General features: G+C 50.3%; 2 protein-coding genes across 3 annotated transcripts in view; one reads left to right on the top strand and one right to left on the bottom strand.

Annotated features, from left to right (window-relative positions):
• Positions 1-5,255, top strand: part of FBXW4 (F-box and WD repeat domain containing 4) — a 76,371-nt gene extending 71,116 nt beyond the window's left edge. The window contains exons 7-9 of one of the 2 annotated variants that reach the window (XM_016120048.2): positions 3,487-3,627; positions 4,149-4,290; positions 4,490-5,255. In XM_016120048.2, coding sequence (XP_015975534.2) covers positions 3,487-3,627; positions 4,149-4,290; positions 4,490-4,609 — 403 coding nt within the window. In that variant the 3' untranslated portion in view covers positions 4,610-5,255. Of the gene's footprint in view, positions 1-3,486; positions 3,628-4,148; positions 4,291-4,489 lie in introns of those variants that run through there. The other variant, XR_004951281.1, reaches the window with a different exon arrangement.
• An 887-nt stretch (positions 5,256-6,142) lies between these two features.
• The window catches only part of DPCD (deleted in primary ciliary dyskinesia homolog (mouse)), a 19,988-nt gene continuing 8,875 nt past the window's right edge, over positions 6,143-17,255 (bottom strand). Inside the window, exons 3-6 of the mRNA XM_016120076.2 lie at positions 13,734-13,858; positions 13,263-13,396; positions 6,860-6,962; positions 6,143-6,462 (exon numbers count right to left, since the gene is read on the bottom strand). Of these exons, the coding sequence (XP_015975562.2) occupies positions 6,358-6,462; positions 6,860-6,962; positions 13,263-13,396; positions 13,734-13,858 (467 nt within the window). The 3' untranslated portion in view covers positions 6,143-6,357. The remainder of the gene's footprint in view (positions 6,463-6,859; positions 6,963-13,262; positions 13,397-13,733; positions 13,859-17,255) is intronic.

Genomic DNA, 17,255 nt, shown 5'->3' with positions numbered 1-17,255 from the left:
CACAGGCATTCTTAGATGTGGGAGCCAGGGGTACTTCAGGATACTTTAGCACTGGAGGACTTTCTACGGGCTGTGGTTTGTGGTGGGAGCTCAGGCAGGCCAGGCAGGGGGAGGTGTCCAGAGGTTGGGATGAAAGGACCCAAGGGCGAGAGGAAGGGAGGGAGGGGAGCAGGGCACTAAGCTTCCTGGCTCTGCAAGGCCCAGGCTGGGCGAGGAGGGATGTGCCTACCAGGGACTGCAGTCCCACCCTGCCAGACTCTAGCTTGGCACTCAGGGCCTCTCCTGGATCAGACATCTGGGTCTTCAGGGCCTGCACCTACCTCCCATTAGCTGTCCCCATAAAGATTGACAGGGGATGAATGTCTCATTTAAATTTCCTTATCCTCCTGACCCTTAGAAAGTTCCTCTCTATCCTCCCACTTTCCTCCAGCATCAGTGGAATTTCCTGGGCAGCAGTGTGAGTTGGTCCAGGGAGACCTGATTCCCTCTTCCGGGGCTGATTCCCTAGGCTGAGGCCGCACATAGCCAAGCGACGGGAACACGCCTCCTTCAGGCTATCCTCCCAGTCTGATCTCATTCATCAGGCTCACAGGGCGGCCCCATCTGTCTTTATCTTTCCCTGGGTCGAGAGAGAATTGCTGGAGTCATGCTCTGGGGAGGCTGGGTACTGGAGGCCCCCCAGCCCTCAGCGGCTCCTGGAGGCCCAGGCTTTGTGCACAGGAGTTGGAAGGGAATGGACTTTTTGTCTGGTCTTCTATAGTGACAGATCCAGCCCTTGCTCCTGTCTTGGCCTGGGGCTCTGAGGAGCAGCCCTGTTCCCACACAAGTTGTGGGACAGCCAAGGCTCTGCAACCCCTCCTGCCCCCCACGGTGATAGGCCCAGAAGCATTCTTAACATTCTTTCCAGAGAAAAGGGGTGAAATGTCTGAATTTGGGGGTCACCATGTTATACAAATTGCAATCTAATCGTTTTTACAAGAACACACTTGCATTAAGAAAAGGAGCTGGAGGAGGGGCTGAAGAGACAGACAGCTTGTTTTGTCCCCCTTCCCCCCAAAGGTTGGGGCTATTGTCCGCAGATCTCTCTCCCTCCACCAGAGCAGTTGAGCTAGAGTTTTCTAGTTTAAATTGGGCCTGGGGTGGGGGCCACGAAGGGCCCACGATGCCATTTCTGTTTGTTTTCCCAAATCAAAGCCCCAGCAGGGCTCCTGTGGCACCGCTGGGCTGCTATTTGAAGAGACGGGCCATTTCCCAGAGCCTGGTGTGTCAGTTTATGCTCTGAACTTAACCTCACGGGCACCGCACAACAGAGTCTCAAGGGTCCCTGGCTCAGAGGCAAGAGAAATTGTATCTTTTTATTGGCCCATTTAAAGTGTGTGTGGCTGTTTCAGAGAATCAGATAACAGTGCGGCAGAAAGAAACTTCTCAGACCCTGGCCAGGCTGGGCTGGCAGACGAGAGTCTTTCTGGACTTGTCCTGGTCCCCAGGGGTTGGTGCTCACTCTGGCCCTTGGGTCTCCCTCAGAGGGTAGGGTTCTGTGTTTCTTATTGCAGACACTGTCGCATGACACTTTCCAGTGGTGGCTGGGACACTGGGACAGGCAACTTGGCCTGGATGTGGCCCCTATGCTGCTGACCCTGCCCAGCCACGGATGACCAGCCCTCCTTCCTTCTGAGCCCTGGGACCAGGGATGGGCAGGTAGAGCCATGCTGGGGCTTCACGCCCCCAACCCTACTGCCTTTCATCTTCTGTTTCAAACAGACAAACATGAAATTACTTCTATAGATTAAAGGGGAGAGCTCCTCAGTCATTCCTGAAGGCCTCACTAATGGAGGGGGCAGGGCCCCCAAATCTGGAAGGAGAGGGAGAACTGTGGAGCAAAACAGCCCCTACCCAGTGTGCAGAAATGTGCGTGTGTACCCGTGAGAACGAGACCAACCCCTCTTGGGGCTCTGGCCTGCCTCGGGGAGGAGGAGGGTGTGGAGTCATGGCCAGGGGCCCACTGGGAAGGCAGGTGAGTGATCTTTGGGAGAACCTAATCTAGGGAGAAAATGTTTTGCTTGATTCCTCTCAAGATTCCCCACCACCACCACCGCCACACACACACACGTACACAGAGACTTATTGTGATTTACCCTGATAGGAAGAAAGGCACTGCCCTGGGGAGGAGGCTGAGGCCTGAAGTGCTGACTTAGGTCAGCAATGGTGCTACTTGCTGGGGGTTGCTTCACTGTCCAGGGCTCAAAGGAAAGGCGGAGTGGGCAGAAAGGAACCCACAGCCTCCTCCTTTACTTTTTCAGCCTTCAGGAAAGACAGCGACTCCACAGGGAAGAAAGGAGGTTTGGGGTAGGGTCTATGTGCAGTGGAAGGACTGGAGCTGAGGGCCACATTCACACACGTGACTGGCAGCCTCGGCGGCCTCAAGCCCTTTGATGAATACTGCTTGAGCCAAAGCTGGGCTGGTGTGACCACTCCATGCCTGAGCCTCTTACCTGTGTGTCCCTGTGAAGTGTCCAGGGCCTTGTTTCTCCTGTGATGCCATGGAGGAGAGCCCAGCATCTCTTGGGTAAAGCTGAGGAATGGGGCCTGAAGGGTACCTCTCTTCTTCATTCACCTCAGTCATTCGGTATACTCACTGTTCTACCCATCCCCTATCCACAGAGATTAGCGGGTGCACTTGATGTTGAGGGGTAGTTGCTAGGGCCAGGAGGCCCCCCTACATGGTTGCCAGGGTTCTGGCATCGGGGTGAGGGGTCTGCCCACTACCGCGGTCACGGAGGGAATTACACAGTCACAAAGAAATTGTTCTTCTCAGTAATCTGCTCTTGGCCACCGGGAGGGGCGAGGATGGGGGAGCAAGCTGGAGCCCAGCAGGCTGGGGGCTGTGATCACAGAGGCGTGCTTGCTGCGGGCTGGGGGCCAGCCTGGCCGGGAACACCAGGGACCAGCCTGCTAAGCTGCTTTCTCAGCGATTTCTCTCCCCAGACACAAAGGTGTTTACTTGTTTTAACATCTCCTAGGACTCCCCTTCTCCCTTTGTGTGGTCTTTATCCCCAATGAGGTTTGAGCCCCAGATTACAGGCGGGAATTAAGGCATTGGACTCAGGCAGCTCAGAACTGCATGACCTGCAGGATCAAGGAGTATAAAGTAACTATGTGGGGGAGGGGGCGACCCCTTTATCGAGGCCCATTCATCATTCAGAGAAGAGGCCGGGTGGCGGGTGGCCAGTGTGCAGGTGTGATGGAGGGGCTGCTGGCAGCCGATCGAGGCCTTTAGCTGGCAGTAGGGGCAGGGACTGGGACTGAGGTGCAAGGGGTGGGAGTCCAGAGCATCTCCTCCCTCAGCACCCCTGTTTTCTAAGGGAGTCTAATTTGGTTCAGGAAGGAGAGCTGTATTTCCTCAGGAGATGCCATTTGGAGGTTCAGAGAATCTTTGTGGGCCAAGGCGGGACAGCTGCTCATTCTCTGCCCCTTCTCTCTCCCCAGTGGACAACTGATGACGCACCTAGGCAGTGACTTTCCCCCAGGGGCTGGGGTGCTGGACGTCATGTATGAGTCCCCTTCCACGCTCCTGTCCTGTGGCTACGACACCTACGTTCGCTACTGGGACCTCCGTGCCAGTGTCAGGTGCGTGTGCTGGGCAGGACAGGTGATAGGAGCCTTGTGCCAGTCTTAGCCTTCACTCCAGTCCTCAGGGCCCTTGGGAGAGGGCACAGAGACTCCATGTGAGGGGCTGGCAAGGAGTGGCTGGCAAGGTCAGATTAAGCTTAGACTCTTCACCTTGTGCAGCCTTTGCCCCGGGGCCTGGGAGACTGTAGTCACCAGGCCCTGATAAAAGCCTCGGGATCTGTCAGGGTGCCATCCCTCAGCATTCTGTCCCAGCCTTTCTTTAGGCCTTTCTACCTCTCTGAAGCCTTATAAGTTCTTTGACATGTAGTTAGCCGCGTGAAACACAAATGAAGGCATAACCTGCCCTTGGGTCTGGGGCTTAGCAAAAAAGAGACCTTTACTGAAGAGGCTTTCCCTTAGTAAGGCTGGTTTTTAAAGAATTTGGTGATTTACCTCTCACTCTCAGCCAGAATGTGGAAGCAGGGGTAGAGGTGGAGGGCACTCATGAAGCTACCCCTGTATCTCTTCTTCCTGGACAGGAAGTGTGTCATGGAGTGGGAGGAGCCCCACGACAGCACCCTATACTGCTTGCAGACAGATGGGAACCACTTGCTGGCCACTGGCTCCTCCTACTATGGAGTTGTGCGACTGTGGGACCGGCGCCAACGGGCCTGCCTACACGTAGGTGTCCCACCCACCTCTCACTTCCAAGAAGCCAGGACTCATTTTTATGGGCTGTACTTGGGAGTGGGTGTGCCTGGAGAGGGTGGGAGGAAGGCTACAATGGCACCCGGCCCATTACACTGGGCCTGGGAATCCTGGGTTCGAGCTCCCCCATCCCCTCCTCAGGCCACCCTCGCCATTTTGTCCTCCTTTGCAGGCCTTCCCGCTGACGTCGACGCCCCTCAGCAGTCCTGTGTACTGCCTGCGCTTCACCACCAAGCATCTCTATGCTGCGCTGTCTTATAACCTCCATGTCCTGGACTTTCAAAACCCATGACAGTCAGGGCCACCCCAGCCTGTGGGCCAGGGAAGCCAGCTACTCAGGGACCTCTCCTGTCTGGAGGGTATAGTGATACCTCCTCCCCACCCCTGTGCCTGTGCTCCCAGACCTGTGACCACAGTGCTCGGGCCCTTAAGCTAAAGGCTGCTGATTCCTGACGGTCTGGGAGTACCCAGAGGTGCAGTCCCTCCCAGGAACCAGTTTGGAGAGAAGGGACTTGCTGCTTTGGGAGAACGCAGCTAAATCCGCCGGACCGTGCTTCCCTGTTGGCCAGAGCGAGGATATGGCCTGGAGAGGCCAGCCCCGTGCACCACACCCCTTCTTACAGAGCCGGGACGGCTGACGGTGAGGTGCGGTGCTCCAGCTTTCCCAGTGGTCCCTTTCTGCTCTTTCCCTGAAAGGAGGGGCGAGGCTGCCAGTATCCCTGCTGGCACTGGTCCCCACCTCCTCAGTCAGACCCCACCCTTGACCAAGCTTTCGAGACTGGGGACTCATTCCTGGCCTGGTCTTGCTTTGAAAACAAGAGGGGACAAAGGGAACCCAGCAGTTTTGAGTGAGTTCTGAGCCAGCCCAGCCTCAGACCAGCTGTTGAGACATGCTACAATGTTCATTTTTGTAAAAATAAAGCTTAATTGTTCACAGATTTGGTTTCTCACTGTCTGGGGAGTCCTGGGAGGTCCCAGGGAGAGGGGACAACGGATTCAAATTTGAAGATGTGCATTCTGGGTAAAGGGTTAAGACTAGCCTCTTGGCTCAGTGTCCCAAAGAACAAAGGTTTCTTTTCTTTAGGAAAAACTCACTGACCACCTACCTATCCCTTTGTCCTCCCTGGTGGTGAGGTGGGTGTCATCTGTCGGGGATATAAAGGGGACCATGAAAGTGCTCTGGGCTGTCAAGAGCTAAGTGCTGACCATCTGCAGGGATCCTTCTTCAGCCTACCCTAACACGCACACACTCTCCACAAGGCTACCACCCTTATTCTGGCTTTTCAACCATAGTGTCCTCACACCCTGTTTCTAAGGCTTCTGTATTTTTAAAGAGAAATTTCCCCCTTGCCCACCCTTATTTTAGGGGGTTCCTTTGGGCTACTTCTGCAAGCTGAGGTAGCACGAGGCCCCTTCCAGCCTAGTCGTCTTCTACGTTTATGAAAACAGTTGGGGAAGACCCTGGCTGTGTCCTCCTGGGGTCAGGGTTCCCTACCCTCTCTGCCATCTAAGGCCCCCAGACTGGTACCAGTCCATGGCCTGTTAGGAGCTAGGCCGTACAATAGGAGGTGAGTGGCAGGTGAGTGAGTGAAGCTTCATCTGTATTTGCAGCCGCTCCCCAGCGCTAGCATCACCGCCTCAGCTCCACCTCAGATCATCAGGCATTAGATTCTCATTCAACCACCCGGTCCCTGGTGCCAGAATGGTTGGGGACCGCTTTACACAGAAGGTCTTATGTAGAGGGTCCCTAGGATAGCAAATGAAGTGTTGCCACCAGCACCTTCCCTGAGGACAGAAGCATACAGACGTGGACAAGAGCGCAGTCTACCCACAGTGACTCAGAAGGACTTTACTCAGGAGATAAGACTATGATGCAGGGAAGCTAGGAGTGCCCTGAGGACCAGTTCTTACAGAGTCTGGGAGCCCCTGAAAGAGAAGAGAATGCCCCTGTGCCAGAAAGGCCCAGGCCTCGAAGTCTCACAGGCTGACAGGAGGAGCCTCACCCATTCTCCATGCCAGAAGTACAGGCTCAGGGGTCCACTACTGGGTCTTGCAGTCTCCATCACTGCTATGGGCTGTCTTTACCTTCTTCAGCTCTTTCTGAAGCTCTGACTCAGCCACCAGGACCTCCTTTGGCTTTTGGTACTGTAGATAGAGTCAGGAAGAGGACATAAGTCACTCACTCTCTCACACTCACTCACACACACACACACACATACAGCTCTTTCTGATCCCTTTATTCGAAGATGAGGAAATTGAGACCTACAGAATTGAATGATTTGCTCAAGGTCACACGGCTCAGTAGGAGCAGGCCTTGGATCAGAATCCCAGTCCTGGGATTCCCGCCCCTCCCTATTACCCTCCTATCCTCTTCCAGCTCGGGCCCTGAGTCCCTGCCCTACTCTCCACATGTGGAAGTAGAAATGGCTATTTTATAGCAAGCACATCCCAGGGGGTGGGGCTGGCACTGGGGACTCTTATGGGCAAGGAAAGAAGGAGCCTTTCCCTGAGGCAGTGGCTAAGAAGTCTAGATGAATCTTACGGAAATGATCAGGGTGCAGTTGGCATGAGCAAAGCTCAGCAAAGAACCATCCAGAGATAGCTGGTATCTGTCCAGGTCAGGAATGGAGAACTTCTTGTAGTACCTGTGGGGACACAAAGAGGCCATGGGCACACCCAGTACAGTGACCCCAACATCAGGCCCTCTGCCACCAAGATTCTACATAGTTCTCCCACACCTTCCACACAGCCAGAGAAGAAGAAGGGAAGCCAGTTAGAACAGCAGTATTTTGGAGCTTAGTGGCCCTGGGAATAAAAAAACAAAAGGCCTTATGGCTAGTCTAGCAGTAAAAGAGCAGGATCAGTCCTGATTCCTTGATTAGACCAGGGGTTGGAGTGACTCATACCTCAGGCTCGGGACTACCAAAGATGTAGAAGGAACCTTCTGGAATACACAGGTAGCTCAAGCAAGCTGGGCCTCCTCTGCACCCCAAGAAAATAATGGAGTATGTGTGCTAACAAGGGACAGGATGAGGACATCTAGGGCTGTGATCTGAAGCTGGAGACTGAACATTACCATTTGCATGGGACTTCCACTGAAGGCCTCAGTTACCTTTTCCTCCACTGGAGTCACTCAAGTCTGACTCTACTTGTAGGCCAGAGTGGGAAGCACATCCCCAAGGAAAATGCTTTCTGAGAGGAAAAACCAGGTGACTCATCATGAAAGCTGGATCTCTGAGGCTCTGGACTACTTCACTGGCCCTGAGACCCAACTCTTCCATTTTCACACGCCACACACAGTCCCTATCATTTGCAGGAGCTAGTCCAGAGATTAATGATCCCTTTTAGTAAAAAACAAACAAACAAAACAAACAAAAAAAACCCAGACAGCAGCACCCAGCCCATAACGTGTGTAACTGGGCTTTGTTTTGTAGGAAATTTGACCTTCTTTAACAAAAGAAACTTGGGCTCACAGAGGTGAAATGTCTTGCCTGGTTTCACAGCCAGTTGTCAGTGGAGTCAGGATTAAAGTTCCTTGCTCCAGGTTCGGTGTTTATCACACCAAAGCACAAAGAATGGCCTACTCATCTCTAGCAATAGGCCTGTTTGACATTTTCCTTGGTGGAAGTATAGCCTAGGCTCTGGCCCATGGCAGCCAGACCTGTCACCCAGGCACAGCATCGCTGTCCATCACTGTTGCTGCCGAGGATGTGTGGGCTGGGAAGGGAAACGCTGCAGGCAGGTACAAACAAACTCAAGTGAGGGGCCTGGAGAGGATGGGGCTTTTAATACTTCAGAGGAGCCTGGTCCTTGTGGTGACAGCTACCTTGAGTCCACTTCAAAAACCCTGATGCCCTGGGGACTCAAGAGTTGACATCAATGCAGCACTTCTGCCCTGCTCTCTCTGCCCAAATCCCTCAGTTTAGCAGAGGCTCTCAGGGCCCCTCTCTTCCCAGGTTCCCCGCTCCCCACCACAGTGCTGGGACCATGGCAGGGAAAGAATGTTTACTTAAAGGCTGACAGTTCAAAAGGAGAGGGGGCTGGGGGATCCTAATGGCACCACAGGTTTGCTTTATTTTCCAAAGCTCTGCCCCAGGGAAAGGCGATCCATCTGCCTCCGAATGGGGTGGAATGCCGGTCTCATCCTCTTCCTAGCTAGCCCAGGCTGAGGTTTCTTCCTGGGGCCCTTGGTCTGGCTAGCAAGGTGGCAGACACTGATAATAGGGGAGAGTCAAAGGTTAAACAGCAGAGATTAGATGAACACAAAGGCTTGTTAGGAAGTGTTAACATCTTCCCTGCAAATATACACAAGAAGCAGAACTGGGAGAGAAGCAGCCCAGCCACGTGCAGCCCAAACCCATGAGCCTGTATAAAGGCCTTGCTATTCAGAGCATGGGGACACCCTTTCTGCATGTCTGGCCAGTATGCCAGAGGTTCAGGAACACACCTGTGTACCCTCAGAAAGGCAATGTCAAGAGACATTCCCCAGGCTGGGGCAGCGGGACTGGAAAAAGAATCCTTGGGCCTGGCCTCAATGGCGACAAGATCAAAGAGAACTTGAGATGTGTGGTTTGCTCCCTTTTCCTGTCCTACTCCCCCACCTATCCATTGGAGGCAATGGATCTGGAGGCTCATCTGTGTTTTGATTCTATTCTAATGGATTTAATTGTTGGTCGAGGTTAAATAATTTTCCTCAGAGGCTCCTGATGGGGAAGTGGCAAAGGAGTATGGGGCATCTCTGCTCAGGGAGCAGCCCAGCTCCTTCTCATTCCCAATTCCCTGACCTTGGGGTTTGCCCTGAGAGGAACTGCACCTGACTTTCTTACCAGCACCTAGACTAGAGAGGCTCCTACTGTGCTCTGGAGAAGTCAGGATGCTCAGCCTCGGGCAGCCCTAGGTAGGCAGCAAACATTTCCTACGTATCAACTGTGTCCCAGGCCTTGAACTATGAACTGGAGATTCGAGAAAGAAGAAACGAGGCCATATCCCTGCGTGAGAAAACTGCGCTGTGTTTCTGCTAAAAGCTAAACTCTTACCGTGGGTATTCCCAGGCTTTCTGCAGATGTCCCGCACTCCCCCATTTCTACCTCCCTTCACTGTTATCAGTCTCCACACAGGAGAGGTGACATTTATTAATGCTTATTCTGTGTCAGACACTGTTCTATACACGCTGAATCCTCAGAACAACCCTCTCAACTTGGCTACTTCTATTATCCTCTTTTACAGAAGAAACTGAAAAGGTAGGTATGTTGCCAAAGTCACAAAACTTATAGAGATACCCTTATTACAAGTGATAACTCCCCAAATCTCCTGACTTGTCCATCTTTCCATGTTCTCACCTCAAAGACTACCTGGTCTAGGTTCCCTGAATCTGTCCAAGGATGGGGCAGATGTGGGGGATGGGCCCACCCTGCAGGTCCCAGGGCACACTCTCTAACACATGGTGATCCGTTCTGACTCTCAAAAGTGTTCAAAAGACACATGTGGAAGAAAAGTCTCTCAGGAGGAGTCCTGCCCCAGCTTAGGGGCCTCGGTTTCTTTCTCCAAATTCCTTTCTCAAATAAAGGAGCTGCCCTAGATGGACTTAAAGTTCATGGAATGGGCCAACTCTGTACCACTCTTCAACGTGTGCCAAAAGGACAGCTCCCTCATTTTGGCTATTTCAGAAATGACCAACCGCATCCCATTACTCTCTTCCCACTGTATCCCGTTCCCAATTCCCAGTCCTTTCCCAACCCATTCTCCCTTGTAGTGAAGTGAGAAAGGGCACAGAGGCCAGGTCTTCAAAGAGACTCTGAAGGACAGGCTGAAAGTAGAAGCTAGGCCACAGTGGACAGACATGTGGGCCATGCCCCATACTCCTCTGGGGGTGCCCTACACTATTGCACACAGAGCGGGCCCGAGTGGGCCAAAGAAGCCTCCAGCTGGTTCAGTCCTTAGAAAATCAGTAGGCAAATCTTCTTTCTTAAATATCAAGGCTCTGGGTAAACTGGTCATCCCTGCCTACAGCAGCCCCCTCCTAGAGAGTCACAAAGCACATTCGCACACTAAAGGCTCTCAGAAGTCCTATTGAAGAGAAACTTATTTAATTCGGAGTTTTCTAAACTTATTTGAACATGGAATCCTTTTTTCTAGCGATGCCTATTAACACCTCCCACAGTGTTGGTATCACAGATGTCACACCAGCCCGGCTCTCTTCAGGTTCCAATTTCCAAAGAATTGCCGAGGACCTGCTTCTGGCAGGCAACGGTGCTAGGCATTTATACATTTGTGATTTCATCAAATTCCCCAATCCGTGAGGAAGGTATGAGTATTCTCCTGTGACAGATGAGGAAACCTTGCCCCAAATACTACAACTAATACACAGCAGAGGCCAGATTTAAGCCGACATCTTCCCACATCAGCACCCTGGCTCATTCCACTTACAGCTGCCAGCATCGAGGCTGAGGCTAAGAACCTTCTTTCTGCACAAATGCTCTTAACAGGAACAGATGGTGCCACACTGGGATCCTGGAAAAGCACTTTCTTCCTTCCCTGATTCAGCCCTCACTAATACCTAAAGCTAAGGACATGATACACTGAAATCAATTCCTGCAAGAAAAGTGGCCAACCTGTTCTTCAAGAAGAAGGCAGGTATGGACAAAGGAACTCTGGCTTTTATTAGTAACCACATTTCAGAATATTAGAACCGGGGCAGGCAGAGAACCTCCTGGTGAAGGAAGATGTCAAATCAGAGAACAACGTCACAGTGCAGTGGGAACTGCAGATGCCTAGGCGTCCAGACCGTCAGCAAGTCAGCTCATCATGCTGACTTTACGTAATCATTAACACTATAACAATAAAAATATATACCCTGCCCACCTTTGAATGGCGTGATAATCAGAAAACAGATCTTTAAAGTATCTTGAGAAAGTTAAACACTGCTCAAAGGAATAGCCATTAAGTTCTGTCTAATTAGTGGTAGTAAAGGTATAGGACACATCATTACTCCAGGTAGAAGCTAAAAATGCCACGAGGCTCAGGATTAAGGGTTTAGTGGTCCCTCTCGCCTATCTCCCAGCAGAGGGACCTAAGGAAGGCTGGGCTGAGCCAAGCTGGGCCACTGGACCAGAGGCTCAGTGTTGGCTCCAAAGAGGGCACTGATAAACTCCTCTCCCTCCGACCCTCTCAGGGCACTACTCCCATCCCTCCTGGCCTCACCCATCAGTTTAAAAATGTCTCTCCTCTGCCTTGGGTGCTGAAGTGGGCCTCTAGCCATGGAGCTCCTGGCCAACAGCGCCACCTATGGCTGGATACACACAGAGATGGGACCCAGAGGACATGCCCACAGATGAATTTTTTGGTGAGCTAGCTAGCTTCTCTTTTCTCACTCCCCGGTAATCACATTTCTGCCTGATAACTGTATTCGACAGTGACCTCTGGGGGACAAAAGGGAGGCAGCAGCCAGCTCCACAAACTGCTGGGCTGCAGATCCAAGTGCTATCAGAAGCACTTTTGTTACCAGTTTGGACCCAAGGCCTGGTACGCCAGGGAATGTTTGCTGAAGCATGGAGTTTGTTTTCCTAAAGGCAATTTCTCTGTTGTCTGAAATTGCTAAATTCCACTTTAGGCACTGACTCCTGTTAATGATGAGAACAATAACAGGAATAAAGTGGCTTTTGTCTGAGAGCTTCAAAGTACTTTATAAACGCAAACCCTTATTATTATGACTTTATATTTATAGACAAGGCCCACTGCAGGGACTACTGGCTGCATCTACAGCAATAATCCTGAAATTAATTCATTCATCTCCTCCCCTTCTCTGTCCCATTTACCCTGCCAAAATGGTGGGGGTGGGGGTCTCACGAAGTGGGCAGGACCCAGGGCTGCACTGGGGGATCCTGGGAACCACACTGGTTCCCTGTGGGCCTTGTAGACCTGAGGGGGATGTAAGGGGAGCCTGGCACCAAACAGCCTGAGAAGATGGACAAAGGCCTGGGACCTCCTTTTTGCATGTAAACCAGTGGGGGCACCTCTGGACTAAGGTTAGCATCCCATGAGACATATTGGGAGGCTTCACAGCTTGTGGATCAGTAACTCCAAACCTCCCTTTTCAATACCCCAAATCTATGTCAAAGATCCTACACTGCAATCCCGCTGGTCCATGGGAAGATCGATTTATTACAGGGCTCTTCCTTCTCCTGTCATCAGTCAGAACCCTGGAAACCCAAATGGGATTAATGCATTTCCAAGATGGTCAGCCCAGAGGAGCCCTCCCAGGATCAAGTCTCTCCCTTTGCCACCTTCTGTCCCCTCAACCTCACATCTTGCCTCTCTTCAGCAGATCACAAGATGAGGAGCAAAGGGAAACTAAGTTCCCTTTCTGAAACAGAATGCAAGAGGCTAAATCACCTGCTCACTGTCTCTAAGTCCAGGGAGGGATCAGGTTTGTTGCTCCCAGGCCAGCATTTGAAAGTCCTATAACTGCCACCTCAGACAGGTGTGCCTTCTAGGCCCTGGCTCCCTGCCAGCTCAAATAGTGATATCACTAGGCCAAGTTCACCATGGACTGGATGCAACCAGAGGTCAAGGTCACAATAACCTTACAGAACCACCTAAGATCACAAGTTAATGGCAAGGTGTTTCCTTCATCCCCTCATTCATTCAACGAATATTTTTTACGCCCTATTATGTGCCAGGTACCGGATCAGACACTTGTTCAAATTTCGCCGCCCTAATGGATCTGATTACATTATTCTAGCTGGTCTCACAGGGAGGAAGCCCTTGGCTTTCAGCGCCTACTGGGGTTTTCGTGCAGCCCTTCTCTCGCCCTCCCTCAGAGCTGGAAGAGGCTTCCCTACTCACCTCCACCAGCAGTAGAGAGCAGTCTGAGCCCTAACCCCAGGTCAAACCCCACCCCCACCCTGCTCATACACAGACAGGCTGCTGCCCAAGACCCTGCTTACTTTTTGTTGCTTGTTCTGACGACTACGCAGCGCTCCTTCTGGTCCACACAGACAGTATAGACATCTTTAGGGTAGGGGAGGTTTCGAATCCGCCACTGGAAACTCATCTTGGTGTCCTTTCGCATGAAGATGGGCTGCAGAAGGCAAATCCAACTCCAGGACTGTTCTTGGGGAGGGGTATGAAGGGATAGCTCCCCCCTCTGCAAAGCTCTGCCCAAGGGCACAAAAAGAGACCCTCAGCTCTTCTCAGCTCCCACTGATGCTATTATGGCTGTGACATTCCAAACCTGGAGCCCTCGACCTGGGATGACCAAGCCAAAAACCTTTTGGGGTATTCATTCAGGCAAGCATTTCTAGAGCACTGTGGGCACACTGGAGATGGGGAGGTGAACAAAACATGGCCCCTGTCTTCAAGGGCAAGCAGCCCCCTCCCCACTCAGCCCTCCACCCCAAGACACCTGACAGACATACATTGGCATTGCTTTCCTTGATGAGTTCAGGCCCCAGGTTCCCTGCTCCATGGGGTGCTGGCTCTCCCACCTCAATCTGCCACTGGCCCAAGGCTCCCAGGGCACTTTTTACACGCCACTTTCTCACTGGGAAAAAAAGAAGCAATGGGATTATGGGGATGAAAGGGGCTTTGCTCTTTTCTGCTGAATCATGGACATCACATGAGGTAAGCGAACAGGATAAAAGTGGGAGCTACAGTCTTTACAATGGCTTTGTCCATCAAGCAGGGACCTGACATTCTCTGAAATCTCAGTAGAGCATTTCAACATTAGACAACCTATAAAGGCCATACTATCAGTGCCCAGAAAAAAGGAACTGCAACTCTGCAAGGAGCCAAGTGGAGTTAAGAAACTCCCAGGCGTGGCTTCAAGTAAGGGGAAGATGCGAGGGTTAAAAAACAGGTTGCTACTTGTAATTAGGAAAATGTGGATCCCAAGAAGTGTGACTTGACATGCATTTTTTTCTCTCTAAAAATGAATTTACAAAAGAAAAATGAATTAAGGGGGTCGAAGTTGATAGGCAGATTCGTCTCATCATTCAGAAAGTCCAAATGTAGAAATTCACTCATTTCAGGTAAACCTGACTTAAAACAACAGCCCCAAAGTTGTATTTAAACAAAATTTTAGGTATACACCATATTTTAAATGCATTATTTACAGATGATCTAATGTGAAATTTTTGTTAAGTGGAATCATCCTTTTATAATGCAAACAACTATATTTTACAACCCAATGTTTGCATAAGTAAGGCACATGTTATGAAAATTATAAGTGGAAAAAACTACTTCAATGGACATTACCTGAAAAGTTCTTCAGGGGTTTTTGGGAACCCCACTTGGCTATGTCACTGAGACTGCTGTATTAGGGCAGCCCATCACTGTGTGGGGGGTCCTCCAAAGCTATAACCCTCTGTTCCTTTCCCTTTCTGCTGCATTGGGGTGTCATCCAGCCTGGGCAGCCCAGGTGCTGCTAAAGGCAGCAGCCTTCCTGAAGCTGTTGTAAGGAGCTAAACAACTTATAAAGGGCCAGGGATTCTGCCACAGCTGTTCTTGTTAGCTCCTTTTTCTGGGCTTGGAGATGAGAGAGCTGCAGTCTGATTCTCCGAATCAGGAGAGCAGGTGGGTTTCTTTGAGACATTTTGAGCAGCTGTGCCAAACCCAAATACCCTCGCTGCTCTAGGTTAGGTACGCAAGCTGAACACAAAAGTGTGCTGTAAAATTAGAATTTTCCCTCTAACATGTGCCTTTACAAGGTCTGTTGCACTCTGCAGTGTGATTTTATTATGTCTTAGGGCCAAAAATTCTCCCTAGAAACACATTTCCAAGTTTATAATGAAAATTAATATGGAAGAGTAAAACTTGGAAATATGCTTTATAGGCAACTTTGTTTTCACAAATACTTCTACTCTCTTAAGTGAATGGACTATGACTGGGAGTATATCCAAATCCATTCATGTAATACAGCTCCTCACTTAACTGGAAGGCAGACATCTGGGGGCCTCTGTCACAGTCGCAAACTTACAAATGACAAATGCCTCCAAGCAGTGGCTTATGGTGGCAAAACCTATGCACCTCACTCTAAACTGTAGGAAAGATCACACCTAGATTCTCACATAGACTATTTATAAAATGCTACATGCAGAATAAGGCAGGAATTTTCCCAGGTATACTGGCAATAGCATGAGGGGAGAGCCTACGTGGGAGGGCAGTGTTAGCACTACAAAGTGCATGGGACCATTTAGTATGAGGGCAAACAAGCCCTCTGAGACCCTGAGAGGATCACTATATAATGTAACACAACTATCACAGATCGTAAAGGTGGAGGTTACCTTAGAAAGTATCTAGTCCAATGCCTGGTTTTTTAATAGGAAATAGTTCTTCCTTGGCCACTATTCTCCAAGGGGACAGAGTATGAAGAATTACCAGGGCTCTGAGAGATAAACTAATTTGAAAAAGCCACCGCTAAAATTAAGGTCTCCTAACCCCAAGTCCAGAATTTGAATCATTAATAAAGGCTAAATTATATTCTATAAAACGTTCAATAAGCATATATGATATTTAGAAAGGTTTCCTTTTTCTTTTTTTTTTTTTTTGAAGTAACTCTACTCCTTTTTAAAATATTTTAGCCTTTAGAGGAAAGGCTTTGATTACGTGAAAATGTAGTTTACGAGGAGTACCTAACTATCTAGGGCTGGAGATATGAGGTACTCCTGTAACCTTGGGCCTTGTTAAATCATACGTCCTAAAGCACCATACCAGTGCAGCCAGGAAAGGCAATTCGACTCCAGAATTCCCTATCAACTCTTTTATTCCAAGGAATGTTGGGTTTTGCAGAGAAGCCTTCGCAAGGAGTACACTTAGGAGGAGGGAAGTCAGCTACTCATTTCTTTACTGACCACTGACCTTAAAAAGCCACTCAGGTCACAGGAACTTGGTACCCTTGGCTGTTTCGCCTTTCCCCCCGCCCCCCTTTTTAACACCTTGGGATTAAATTCTTTTTTAGAACCAGAAGAAAGTCTCCCTATTCATTCTCTTATGAGATCCAATAAATTATTTTGATAAAGTCCTTGTTGTTTTTTCCCCCATGGACATGGGCATGAATGCACACGTGCAAATCCACACTCTGTCTTGTCTTTCTTGTCCTGTCTTTGTTCTTGAACTCAAGGACAGCTCCTGCGGCAACAAAAGACTGTTTCCACCTGCTGTCACTCTGATTTGATTTTATGTTAAACCCAAACTGGTGTGTGCAAGGCACCTCCCTGGGATGCTGTGATATCTTCCCAGCTGAGCCAGGGCCAGTCCTTGGAAAGGAGACTTTCGATGACCCTGCAAAGGGTCCAATGGGGAACATATGAAGGAGGCAGTGTCTGGGGGCTTTTTCCTAAGTCAGCAGAAAAGCAGGCTGATGTTCCAGACTGCTGAAAGGAGGCCCCATCTTTCAGGTGGGCTGGAAAGTGGAGGTCCTAAAGGCCTCTTTCCCCAAAGCTCCAAGCCCTGGCCCACTTCCAATGTGGATAATTACATTCCCCTTCCCTAAATACTCCCTGCAGCTTAAATTGGATGCAGGATTCTTCTTTTCTGCCCTAAAACACTACAACATTGCTATGTGGCTATTAAACAGCTGCCACGTCCCATCCCTGAGGAGGCTGAAGGGAATCGAGTGGGTCATTTATAAAGCTGGTGAAGTGCTTGAGGATGAAAGTGCTCAATATCCTCCAAATGCAGCCTGGGGTGGTTAGGCTGGCGGTCAAATACCAAAGCAGATTAAGTCAGTAATCCGAATGTAATCGCTAGGGGATGGCCTGCCTTTCAGCCTCTGCACCCTGGACATGCTGTGTTCTTCTGGGGCTGGTTTGATGTTCCGATCATTGTTATGGGGCCCTTCAGTTTTTTCCTCTATGAATACATACATCATTCATTGTGGGGGGTGGGAATGAATAGCATTGAGAGGGAAGAAAAAAATATGACACTACTGTTTATTAAAA

The sequence above is a fragment of the Rousettus aegyptiacus genome, unplaced genomic scaffold (genome assembly GCF_014176215.1).
Source record: "Rousettus aegyptiacus isolate mRouAeg1 unplaced genomic scaffold, mRouAeg1.p scaffold_m13_p_6, whole genome shotgun sequence".
Taxonomy (NCBI): Eukaryota; Metazoa; Chordata; class Mammalia; order Chiroptera; family Pteropodidae; genus Rousettus; species Rousettus aegyptiacus.
This window is presented reverse-complemented; position numbering and strand designations above follow the sequence as displayed.